Here is a 12,651-nt window from a genome sequence, read left to right as displayed (position 1 = left end):
ACCACAGCCAGGCAAAATGTGCTCCTGTAGATGCAACGGGAGCTGTTGTGTACAACCAGGGTGCAAGCTATGGAGTCAAAAAGAACAGAACCAAGATTAGGAAGAGACATTTTCCTTCTCCTAAACTTTAAAGACTGAGAAGGACAAATGTTCCTCCAGCTGGAGCACACAGCTGCTGGGGCAGTGCCTGGGGCAGCTTGGGGATGTTCCTGGGGAATGTTCAGGCTCTGCCTCTCCCTCTCAGAGGTGACAGCTCCAGGAATTCAGGTGCCACTGGACTTTCCTGGCATTTCCTTGTTTGGCAGGGGAAGGAGCAGGACACTGGGGGAGTTCTCTGGGATGTTTTGCTTGGGAAGAGTTTCCATCTTTCCCGTGGACTTCCCACATCTGGCAGAGCAGAGGGTTCAGGAGGGGCCTGGGGGGGCACAGCAAGGGGCTGCAAACACAGCTCGAGTGCTCTGGAGGGCTCAAAACCCCTGGAATATTCAACATGGACAGGCTGGAGAGCTGGGAATGCTCCCCTGGAGAAGGGAAGGCTCCAGGCAGAGCTCAGAGCCCCTGGCAGGGCCTGCAGGGGCTCCAGGAGAGCTGCAGAGGGACTGGGGACAAGGGACAGAGGGACAGGAGCCAGGGAATGGCTGCCACTGGGAAAGGAGAGATTGGGCTGGGATCTTGGCAAGGAATTGCTGGCTGGGATTCCCAGAGAATCCCTGGATCCCTGGCAGTGTCCCAGGCCAGGCTGGACAGTGGAGCAGCCTGGGGCAGTGGGAGGTGTCCCTGCCATGGCAGGTCTGGAGCTGCTGTTGGATGTAAACACAACTCCAGCACCTTCAGCCTGAGGATTTTCCTCCCAAATCGAGGACCTGATCCCCCCACCTGTATTTCAGGGTGCCAGTGCCCCCTGTTCCCCTCCCTGTGAGTTCCTTCCCCCTTGGTGCAGTGTTTTCCTCCGCTCCCTGCTGTACTTTTCCACTCCTTGAGCTTTCTCACTTCTCCAGGAAGTTCACGGAGTTGTAGCTCTAAATTTGCTCTGCAGGCTCCTGTGGATCATATGGCACAGGGAGCATTTTTGGAAGGATGACACATAACAGGCACAATAAAACATGTGAAAGGCTTGGGAAGATGAGTTTGTCACAGCTCCTGTGCCTGCTCTCGCTGGTGGGAGTTGCTCTGGATTACCTCAGGCCGTTGAACTGGCACGTGGTGCAGGGAGGAGAGGCCTTGGGATCATCCCTGTGCTGGCACAGCTCTGCTCCCCGTCCCTGTGCCCTTCCACGGGCCCTCCTGGCTGCAGGAAGTGCCAAATAATCCCGTTTGTTGCCTTAAAGTCCAGAAAGGAATAGGAAAGTGGGATAGTGCTCCAGGCCCTGCTGGAGTAGTTGCTGCTGTCAGGACATCTGGGGTGGAGAAAGGCTGGGAAAGCTGTTGTGAAATACTTGTTTATGTGTTTGTTTTACACTAAAAATGTTTCCCACTGCTTTTTGTTGCCAAATTCCCAGTGGTTGATGGGGATATAATCACCCAGGGGCCCGTGGTGCTTCATGACTGCCATACACTCCGCTGCTCCCACAGTTGGCCCAATCAGTAGGAAAAAGTAAATATAACCTAGATTTTTGTGTCTTTTTCCTCTAGTTCAGCTTATCTGGCTCATCTCCATGGCAGCACATTTATCTCAGATTTACTCTCTTCAGTGGAAGTGTTGGAATTTTGGGTTACACTTGAATGAGTACATTTATGCTGGTGGTTGGAATCATGGAATCATTCAGTTGGAAAAGATTTCCAAGATCACTGAGTCCAACCACAAACCAGCGCCACCTTTCAGCACCAAAGCACCCTCACGTGCCTCATCCACACATCCTTGTGCAGTCCAGGGATGGCGACCCCTGTTCAATGCCTGCTGACCCTTGCCAGGCAGAGATTTTTCCTCAGATCCTTTCTGATCGTCCTCTGGTACTGCAGAAGTTCTGTGCACAGGAGGGGGGTGGCCTGAAGCCCCCACACACGGGGACAGGGGGAGGGAGGGTTGGATCCCTATGGAATCGTGTCTGTGTCTGTCCCTTGCCCCGTTCCCCAGCCCTGCCCCAGACTGGGAACAGAGCTGAAGGGCAGTGCTGGGAGAGCTGCTGCTCCTGGCACGGGGGTGCAGGCTGCCACGGCAGGGACACCTGCACTGCCCCAGGCTGCTCCAGTGCCCAGCCCGGCCTGGGCACTGCCAGGGATCCAGGGATTCCCTGGGAATCCCAGCCCAGCCCCTGCCCACCCTCCCAGCCGGGAATTCCTTGCCAGGATCCCAGCCCAATCTCCCCCTGGGAGCAGCTCTGGGGGACTGTGTTCAGTCGGGGCAGATGAGGTGAGGAGAGCTCAGCTCAGGGGAGTGCTGCTCTCGCTGTGCTCCAGGGCAGCCCCTCCTGGGGCCTGGGGGCAGCGCTGGCCCTGGCAAATGGTGGCTTGGCCTTGAAAAGGGTAAAGTTTAATTAACTCCTTACCAGCTGGGTGCCCTCCCTTGCTGGTGACAAACTCTTGGCTGGTGACAGCTCTCATCTTTGGCTTTTCCCATCCAGGTTTGGCCAGGGTGGGATGTTCTCCACGTGACCTCTGAGCTGTGCTCTGTTTTTCAGGATCCCTGGCTCTGTGGCTTGGATGCAGCTTCTGAGTACCTGGGGAAGCAGGAGCAGGACCTGGAGGGTGCCCAGGCTGCCAGGTGTCCCAGGGACAGGCATGGACAGCTCTCCAGGACTCGGGAGCTCCTCCAGCCCAGCTCCCCACCAGCAGCACCGTTCCCTAGAGCTGATCCCTGGGATTGCTCCCTGCTGCAGGACATGCAGCTGAAGCCCTGGAACACTGCTGACCTGCAGGACGTGCAGCTGAAGCCCTGCAGTGCTGCTGAGCTGCAGGATGTGCAGCTGAAGCCCTGGAACACTGCTGCCCTGCAGGATGTGCAGCTGAAGCCCTGCAGTGCTGCTGCCCTGCAGGATGTGCAGCTGAAGCCCTGGAACACTGCTGCCCTGCAGGATGTGCAGCTGAAGCCCTGGAACACTGCTGAGCTGCAGGATGTGCAGCTGAAGCCCTGGAACACTGCTGAGCTGCAGGACGTACAGCTGAAGCCCTGGAACACTGCTGCCCTGCAGGATGTGCAGCTGAAACCTTGCAACACTGCTGAGCTGCAGCTGAAACCTTGGGGTGCTGCTGCCCTGCAGGATGTGCAGCTGAAGCCCTGGAACACTGCTGAGCTGCAGGATGTGCAGCTGAAGCCCTGGAACACTGCTGAGCTGCAGGATGTGCAGCTGAAGCCCTGGAACACTGCTGAGCTGCAGGATGTGCAGCTGAAGCCCTGCAGTGCTGCTGAGCTGCACGGGCACAGCCAGCACCCGGCCGTGGGGCACCCCAGTGCTGTGGCAGAGCTCCGTGCCCCTCTGGCACGGGACCCCTGTGCAGGGAGCCCTGCAGCTGCCCCCCGTGCCCACGGGGAGCTGTCCCTGCCAGCCCTGGAGCTGGGGCAGGGCTGGGGGATGCCGGGCAAGCCGAGCACCTCCATCACCCCGTGCTCCCAGAGCCGGGCACGCAGCCCCGGGCTGGCCAGGATCCTGCCTGGGGAGGACAGGCTGGGCACAGAGCCCTGGCACAGAGCTGTCAGACAGGGCTGTCCCCCCTGCCCCAGGCTGGCTGGCACTGGGGGTGCTGCTGAGGCTCCTCCTGCCCCTGCTGCCAGGGCTGCAGCTCCTCAGGAGACAGCTCAGCAGCCCGGGAGCATCCACGCTGGGGAGAGCCAGACCCGGAGCGCCAAGCAGCCCCTGCTCCTGCCTGCAGCTGGGGCTGAGGAGCACACGCAGGCTGCCAGGGCCAGGGGGCTCAGCCAGGAAACAGAGCCATCCATGGAGCAGCAGCAGGAGATCCCACCAGGGCTCAGCCAGGAAACGGAGCCATCCATTGAGCAGCAGCAGGAGATCCCACCAGGGCTCAGCCAGGAAAGGAAGCCATCCATGGAGCAGCAGCAGGAGATCCCACCGGGGCTCAGCCAGGAAAGGAAGCCATCCATTGAGCAGCAGCAGGAGATCCCACCGGGGCTCAGCCAGGAAAGGAAGCCATCCATTGAGCAGCAGCAGGAGATCCCACCAGGGCTCAGCCAGGAAATGAAGCCATCCATTGAGCCCCCCGCTCTGAGCCCACCCCAGCAGCAGGAGATCCCACCTGGGCACACCCAGCTCCGGGAGAGCCCCCAGGGCCCAGGTGCAGCTGCACGGAGGGGATTGCTGAAGGGCCCTGGTGAGGTGTTGGCAGAGGGGAGGAAAGGCCCTGAGGAGCCGCCTCTGGTTCCAGAAGAGGCCGTGAGGGAGCAGATGGGTCCTGCTCGCCCTTCACCTGCAGATGGGGCTTTGTCCACCGCGCCTGAGGCTCCCTCAGCGCCAGTGAGGAGATTCCTGAGCTGTGTGCACATCACCCTCTCCTCCAGGGTCGGTCACCCCAGTGCCAGCAGCGCTGGGAGCGGGATCAAGGTGTGGGACAAACCTCCAGGGAAGGCTCAGGCCGTGACTTTACGAGCAGCTTCAGAAGATTCAGTGGAAGGTGTTCCTAAATCCCCTCCCGCTGAGGGTATTCCCAGCTCAGCTGAGCCAGTGGCCCCAGCAGATCGCAGCCAGGTGCTTTCCCCCAGGCAGGAGCTCGCACAGGGCATCCCCAGCTCTGCCCCTGCTGCAAACCCTGGCAGAAGGACCTGCGATGCTGCCACCCAGATCACCACGGAAAGCCCTACAAAAGCCACCTTCTCAGCAGAAGTCTGCGTTGATCCCCGGGAGGGGGGCAGTGCTGCCCAGCAGCCGTCGCTCCCCAGCGCCCCTGAAGCTCCTGGCATTGCAGCTCCATCCCACAAGGAGATTCCCCCCTTCCCGAGGCAGCCTGGTGAGCAAATTCCTGCCTGTGCACTTGAAGGTCAAGGTACTGATAAATGTGAAAGCCCAAAACCAAGCCAGCTTTTTTGTGGAAATAACATCCTTGAGATATTTGGGATATTTTAAGTTGCTCATGTGGGGGGGGACCCCAAGCCTTAAACTTGGGCTTTTCAGGCCTGTCAGGAGGGGTTTGTGTGGAAACAGTTGGGGTTCAGTTCAGGTTTCTCTAGAACTGAATCCTTTGTGCCTGAGTGTGGTTGGAGAATATTTTCTGCTGTTTGTGTGTAGATGGTTTGATTTGATTCACTTGGAGTTCAGTGAGAGCTGGATCTGATTACTGATTTACTCTCTAGTCAAGAGAACACCAAAAAACAGAGGGGAATCTGCACATTGCTGCTTTTAATAGAATAAAACAGAAAACTGCAGGGTTTGGGGTACCCGTCAGAGGGGGATGTGGATGTTCACAGGGTTCCCCACCCCAGTGGTGTTTGGGGCTCTGTTGTTGCTTTTATTGACTTGAGGGACAAATCCCTGCTGCTTTAAGTGATTCCCTCAAGCTGGGATCAGCTGGGAGCTCTGCGGGTACAGGAGGTGTTTCTGTAAGTCACTGTTTGCCACCCTGATCACAATTTTAATATCCAATAGATGAAGCTGTTTTTCCAGGTAACCTTCTACCTGTGGGTGGGGATTAGACAACTCAATTAATTTAATTTAGCTAATGAATAGCAATCCATGTTGCTAATTTAGCAGCAGGAGCACCCCGAGCAGCCTGCCCAGGCCCTGCCCTGCTGCATGAGGGGTTTCCAGCCTGGCTGCTGCTCACTGTCTGCCTTGTCCCCCCAGCCCAGCCCCTGCTGCTGCCCTACAAGCCCCTGGGAAGCTCTGGCATGTATTATGTGCCTCTCCAGACAGCAGGAGCCAGCGTGTGCCCAGGGGAGCCCGAGGCCAGCCCAGCCAGCTCCCGCTCAGGTACTGCACCTCTGGCCAGCCTGGCTGGCTGCTCTGTGCCGAGTTATCCGTGAGCACATGGGCAGCTCCTGCCTGCAGGCTCTGCTCTGCCCTGCTGCACCTCTGGCCAGCCTGGCTGGCTGCTCTGTGCCGAGTTATCCATGAGCACGTGGGCAGCTCCTGCCTGCAGGCTCTGCTCTGCCCTGCTGCACCTCTGGCCAGCCTGGCTGGCTGTTCTGTGCCGAGTTATCCATGAGCACGTGGGCAGCTCCTGCCTGCAGGCTCTGCTCTCAGGTGCTGCACCTCTGGCCAGCCTGGCTGGCTGCTCTGTGCCGAGTTATCCATGAGCACGTGGGCAGCTCCTGCCTGCAGGCTCTGCTCTCAGGTGCTGCACCTCTGGCCAGCCTGGCTGGCTGTTCCTTGCTGAGTTATCCATGAGCACGTGGGCAGCTCCTGCCTGCAGGCTCTGCTCTCCTTTCTGGGGTGGAAGGGGGTTCTTGCCCCAGCCTGGCAGTGAAAAGGAGCAGAGCTCAGTGTTTACAGCCTGAGCATCCCTTGCTTTCCTCTGGGAGTTACTGCTCACTTGGGATCCTTGCAGATCTCTGCCACTTTTCCTGCAGAGAATGGAGCACTGGGTTTATTACAGGTTTTCACGGGTTTTTATTACAGGTTATCACAGGTTTTATTTGCAGGTTGGTTTCACTCAGAGCTTTTTAATATGCAGAGTTTGGTCTGTAGACAAAACTCACGTTAGAGATGTCCAGTTCCTGAATTCCAGCAGTGGTGAGCAAGGGATCAGGCTGATCCAACAGTGCCAGAAGTGCCAAATCAGTGACTACAGCCACAAAGTGTGCTGGGCATGGTTTAGGTGTCCCTGCTCTTGACCTTTTCCAAGTTTATCTGGGGAAACGTGTCCAAAATGAGAGAAACAAATGTGATGCAAATCTGTTGTTTTGCAGAAATGATGATGATGCCATATATAAAAATTCACTATGCAAATGAAGCAGCACAAGGTTCTAGGAAAATGTACAGCAGGATGGAAAAATACGTTTTGTTTTTCCCAGTCCCTGCTGCCCTCAGGGCTCAGCTCAGGGGGAGCAGCTGAGGGAGCTGAGTGCAGGAAATCCATGGGATGTGACCAGGTGGCGTTGGCAGGGAGGAGAAATTGGTGGGGACAGTTCTGGGTTTCTAACCTTGAGGCAGGGCTAGGATCACGGAGTCGTGGAATGCTTTGGTTGGAAGGACCTTAGAGACCATCCCAATCCACCCTGCCACGGCAGGCACAGCTGCCACTGTCCCAGGCTGCTCCACGCCCTGTCCAGCCTGCCTGGGCACTGCCAGGGCTCCCGATTGCTGGTTCATTGTGGATTTTCTGGGTCTGCTTTCCCTGTCTGCTGTTGCCTCACTGCTCTCTCTGTGCAGGCTCCGAGGACGCTGCTGCTCCAGGGCTCCTGGCCCCGGGGCTGGCTGTGGGGCATGAGCCCCCGGCAGCCAGGGCAGCTGCCCAGCACAGAGGGACAGCCCGTGGTCACAGCCCGAAGCTGGCCTGGGCTCAGGAGCGCGGGACACCACTGGAACAGTCTTCAGGTAATCGGAATGTGGATTGAATTTGTAATTGTTTCTGTGTGTTCATACATGGGAAGGAAGTCAGAGCAAAAGATCTGACGTTTCAGGATCCGTGGTTCCGGTGACATCGGCGTCTGCCAGAAAATGCTGGATTCGACTCCGTTTTCCTTTCCTGTCTTTCTGCTTCTCCCTGACTGATAAAATCCAGGTTTCCCTGGCAGGCTCTGGACTCTGCATCCCTGGAGTGTCCCAGGCCAGGCTGCACAGGGCTGGGAGCACCCTGGGACAGTGTCCCTGCCATGGCAGGGGTGGCACTGGGTGGAATTTCAGGTCCCCCCAACCCATCCCAGGATTCCATGGAAAACTTGGCCATCAATATTTGCTGGCATTCCCACGTCTCCAGGGATTGTCAGGAATTCCCTGTGGCTGCAGCCAGCTGGGATTCCCTGAGCAGGGAGGTCACTGTGCCCCTGCCCTGGGCATGCTGAGGGCACACCTCCAGGGCTGTGTCCAGTGCTGGCCCCGCAGGCTGGGAAGGACTTTGAGATGTTTGAGCCCATCCAGAGGGGACAGCGAGGCTGGGGAGGGGCTGGGAACACAAACCCTGAGAGGATCCACTGAGGGAGCTGGGACACAAACCCTGAGAGGAGCCACTGAGGGAGCTGGGGACACAAACCCTGAGAGGAGCCACTGAGGGAGCTGGGGACACAAACCCTGAGAGGAGCCACTGAGGGAGCTGGGGACACAAACCCTGAGAGGAGCCACTGAGGGAGCTGAACACAAACCCTGAGAGGAGCCACGGAGGGAGCTGGGGACACAAACCCTGAGAGGAGCCCCTGAGGGAGCTGGGAACACAAACCCTGAGAGGAGCCCTGAGGGAGCTGGGGACACAAACCCTGAGAGGAGCCACGGAGGGAGCTGGGGGTGCTCAGCCTGGAGAAGAGGAGACTCAGGGCTGCCCTCATCGCTCTCCCAGCTCCTGAAAGGTGCCTGTGCTCAGCTGGGCTGGGCTCTGTCTCCAGGCACTGACACAGCCAGAGCACACAGCCTCGAGCTGCCCCAAGGGAAATACAGGCTGGAGAGCAGGGAAAAGTGTTTTCCAGAAGGGTGATAAAGTTCTGGAGTGGCTGCCCGGGGAGGTGGTGCAGTCCCCATCCCTGGGGGTGTTTAACACAGCCTGGGTGTGGCTCTGGGTGCCAGGGTGCAGTTGGGGTGCTGGGGCTGGGCTGGACTCGATGATCCTGAAGGTCTCTGCTCATTCTGTGAGTTGTGTGAGCTGGGCTGGGGCCGGGGCTGGGGCTGTCCCTGCCCAGGGACACTCCACTGTCCTGTGATGTCACATCAGGTTCCTCTGTGCCCTGCGTGTCCTGCAGCTGCAGCTCAGTGTGCTGCTGCCCTGCCCTGTCCCTGCCCTGTCCTGTCCCTGCCCTGCCCATCCCTGTCCCTGTCCTGTCTCTGTCCCTGCCCTGCCCATCCCTGTCCCTGTCCTGTCTCTGTCCCTGCCCTGCCCATCCCTGTCCCTGCCCGGCTGTGGAGCTGCCCTGGGAGGAAGGTCAGGCTGTGCACTCCAGGCTCTGTCTGCTGAGGATGCTGCCCCAGGGGGGTCAGGCTGAGCCCAGCCCTGGCTGCCTCACTGGCTCTGGTGGCAGCAGCTGAGATGCTCCTCGTGCACGCTTTGTTCATCTCAAACACTGACTGAGGGTGCTGATGCTGGGTTTTGCACATGGGTGCCTGCATCTCTCCTGCAGCAGCTGCTGTCCTGAGGGGTCCTGTCAGGAAGTTGTCCTGATGTGTTGATAGGGTTTCCAGCTGATTATTTTCATTTTTCACTTGAGGTTGGGTTTTTTTCTTCGAAGCTTTTCCTCTCCGAGTGGAGAGATTTTGGTGTTTCCAGAAGACAATTTTTATTTGCACAGGAAAATGTCAATGATTATGTAAGGCTGCAACATCAATAACCTGGATAAAAATCAGAGGGGAACAAAAGTGTTAAGATAAAATTATCTCCTAACATTTTTTTATTGCTGTGATGGTCTAAAGGCCCAGGTAAGAAAAGAATTGTGAGGAGAAAGTGTATTTTGTGAAGGCAGCCAGTGCAGCTGGAACTTTAAAGAAGCTTTCAGAAGAAAGACTTGTATGTCTTAAATCTTCCCTGACTTCTTCAACCATATTTTTAGATGATCTAATAAAAGATTACCTCTACCCACAGAGCTTGTCTAGAGCTTAAAATTATGCAAGTTATGTATCTTTTTAAAAAAAAAAAGTTTCTCTATACAAACTTATTTTTATTTTTTGCCTGTTTACATTCCTTCCATTTCTTGGTAACTTTCTAAAAAGCCAGGAATAGCAGAGTTCTGCCTGGCATTCCCAAGCCTGATCTCATTTGTCAGGAGGATGTGGAGGAAGCCTCTTACACAAGTTTATAAACATTGCCCTTGTATGGGAAGAAAAATTCCTGCGCTTGCAGAGTCAGTGAGGCTGGGCCTGGCTGCAGCATTGGTGATCTCTGTGTCCCACCACAGCCCGTGCTGGGAAGGAAGGAGACCCAGCCACCCAGGCCTTTCCACAAGAAACACAAGGCACATTTTACACTGGCTAGTTTTTACATTGTACTAAAAATCACTTCAGAGCCGCTTTGGAGAGCGGTGCTGGCTCGTGCTGCGTGTGTCTCATGGATGGCCATCCCCATCCCTGGAGTGTCCAGGGCCAGGCTGGATGGGACTGGGGGCACCCTGGGACAGTGGGAGGTGTCCCTGCCCATGGCACTGGGTGGCCTTTGGGTTCCTTCCATGACTAAATAAAGGCTCAGTTCAGTGTTGGTCAGGGCAGTTCCCTGAGGTGGAATTAGATTCCTCTCCAGCTTCACTTGGATGGAATATTCTCTCTGATTCCATGTTGCAAAAGATAGAAAACATTTGTTTATGTGATTTTAATAATGCTCAAACCTCATCTCCAAGTTCACTGCGTTCGGGAATGAGCTCGGTGATCCTGCTTTTAATCCTTTGCGGTGTTTTGGGAGTTTTAGGGTGAAAGTCCTGCTCTTCAAGCAGAGCAGCGAGACATTGAGGTGTTTTGTGTCTTGCAGAGCTCCCCGATGGCTGCCAGCGTGTAGAGCCCTCCCGTGGTGTCCCTGAGCCCCGCGCCATGCCCGCCGGGCAGAGCTGCTGCCCCCATCCCAGGGGGCTCTCCAGGGCAGGAGCTGGGCACCCTGCCCCCTCCTCGGGGGCTGCCCCCTGGCCCCAGCGGGGTCCCCGTGCCCCCCGGGGGACAGGGGGACAGTTCTTTGCCCTCCGTGCAGAGGCTGATGACAGCAGGAGCGAGGAGCCGAGCGCCAGGGCGTCCCTCGGGCACGGGGCAGCTGGCACGGGGCAGCTGCACCACGCAGCTGCTGGCACGGATCCCGCAGCTCACCTGGAGGACGGCGTGGGGAAGGCGCCACGGCAGAGAGGCCACGGCAGGGGCGGCCTGGACGAGCTGTGGCTGAGGTTCCTGCAGCGCCAGGGCGCGCAGCAGCAGCTCAGGAGGAACGGCCAGCTGTCCCTCGTGGAGCGCCTGGACCGGCTGGCCAGGCTCCTGCAGAACCCCATCCGGCACGCCCTGGCACCCGCAGCAGCTGGGGAGAAGGTTCCTGAGGAGGAAGTGCAGGGAAGGGAGCAGCCAGAAGCGGGGCTGGCAGGAAGAGCCAGGTCTGGGAGCGGCACGGAGCCGAGCGGAGCGCGAGCGGGACAGAGGCCGCGTGGGAGCCGTGGCAGCAGCAGCCCGGGGCAGCTCGGGGCAGCCAGGCCCGGGCAGAAGGTGATCCAGCACCTGGGCAGGATCCTGGAGGAGCAGCAGCACCTGGGGATGCCGAGTGACAGCTCCTCGGAGAGCAGGCTGAGCGGAGAGCCCAGCAGCTGCAGCACCTGCAGCACCTCAGCGTGGGACACGGGGACAGGGCTGGACACCTCCCCTGCCTCCGGGGACAGCAGCTCCCTGTCCCTGTCCACCATCGACACGGCCAGGCTGCTGCGGGCCTTCGGGCAGCACAGGCTGGAGCTGGCCCCAAGCACTGACACCCTGAGCCCAGCCCCAGAGCTGGCCCCACAGCTGTCCCCAGAGCTGTCCCCGAGGCTGGCCCGGCTCTACCGTGCCATCAGCCAGCAGAAGAGGCGCTCCGAGGAGTGGCACGAGCAGAGTGGAGGAGCAGGGGCTGCAGGATGTGCCCAGGGGGCTGCCCAGAGCCTCGGGAAGGGCCAGCAGAGCCAGGTAAGAGCTCCCCGAGCCCAGCCCCAGCCCCACGGGAACCCCCACTGCTGCTGGCCCTGTGAGCTGGGAATCTCTGGGAGTCACTGGGACTCACTGGGATTCTCTGGGAGTCACTGGTTGTAGGGGAGGCTTCTGCCTTCCATGGAGGCAGCCCCATCCAAGGTCTGAGTCTGCAGGAGCCAGGGCAGCAGCTCAGGCTGGCAAACACCACCTGGGCTTGCCTTCCCTGTCTCCATTCCCTTGGGAACAGATCCCTCTGTCCCTGATCCTTGGGAACAGATCCTGCTGTCGCTGATCCATGGAGCAGATCCTGCTGTCCCAGATCCTTGGGAACAGATCCCTCTGTCCCCGATCCTTGGGAACAGATCCTGCTGTCCCTGATCCATGGAGCAGATCCTGCTGTCCCAGATCCTTGGGAACAGATCCCTCTGTCCCCGATCCTTGGGAACAGATCCTGCTGTCGCTGATCCATGGAACAGATCCTGCTGTCCCTGATCCATGGAGCAGATCCTGCTGTCCCAGATCCTTGGGAACAGATCCTGCTGTCCCTGATCCTTGGGAGCAGATCCCGCTGTCCCCAGTCCATGGGAACAGATCCCTCTGTCCCCGATCCATGGGAACAGATCCCGGTGTCTCTGATCCATGGAACAGATCCCTCTGTCCCTGATCCTTGGGAACAGATCCCTCTGTCCCCGATCCATGGAACAGATCCTGCTGTCCCTGATCCTTGGGGACAGATCCCTCTGTCCCAAATCCATGGAACAGATCCGGCTGTCCCCAGTCCTTGGGAGCAGATCCCTCTGTCCCTGATCCTTGGCACAGATCCTGGAGCTCTGGCTCGGGCAGTGCCCAGCGTGAGGTTGTAAATCTGATGGAAGTTCCAGCCAGGACGTCCCGGGCAGGGATCCACGCAGTTACTGGAGTTTCCCTGCTGCTGGGCTGTGAGAATTAGTGAATTGTTTTGTCTGGCTGCTGGTGAGGTTTTTCCTTGAAGAGAATTCCAGGTGAG

General features: G+C 58.1%; 1 protein-coding gene across 2 annotated transcripts in view; it reads left to right on the top strand.

The window, feature by feature from the left end:
* The window catches only part of ALMS1 (ALMS1 centrosome and basal body associated protein), a 50,791-nt gene that overhangs the window by 22,167 nt on the left and 15,973 nt on the right, over positions 1-12,651 (top strand). For both annotated transcript variants that reach the window (XM_038136194.1, XM_038136193.1), the window contains exons 7-10: positions 2,619-4,896; positions 5,730-5,855; positions 7,257-7,421; positions 10,483-11,642. In XM_038136194.1, the coding sequence (XP_037992122.1) occupies positions 2,619-4,896; positions 5,730-5,855; positions 7,257-7,421; positions 10,483-11,642 (3,729 nt within the window). The remainder of the gene's footprint in view (positions 1-2,618; positions 4,897-5,729; positions 5,856-7,256; positions 7,422-10,482; positions 11,643-12,651) is intronic.

Source organism: Motacilla alba, chromosome 4 (genome assembly GCF_015832195.1).
Source record: "Motacilla alba alba isolate MOTALB_02 chromosome 4, Motacilla_alba_V1.0_pri, whole genome shotgun sequence".
Taxonomy (NCBI): domain Eukaryota; kingdom Metazoa; phylum Chordata; class Aves; order Passeriformes; family Motacillidae; genus Motacilla; species Motacilla alba.
This window is presented reverse-complemented; position numbering and strand designations above follow the sequence as displayed.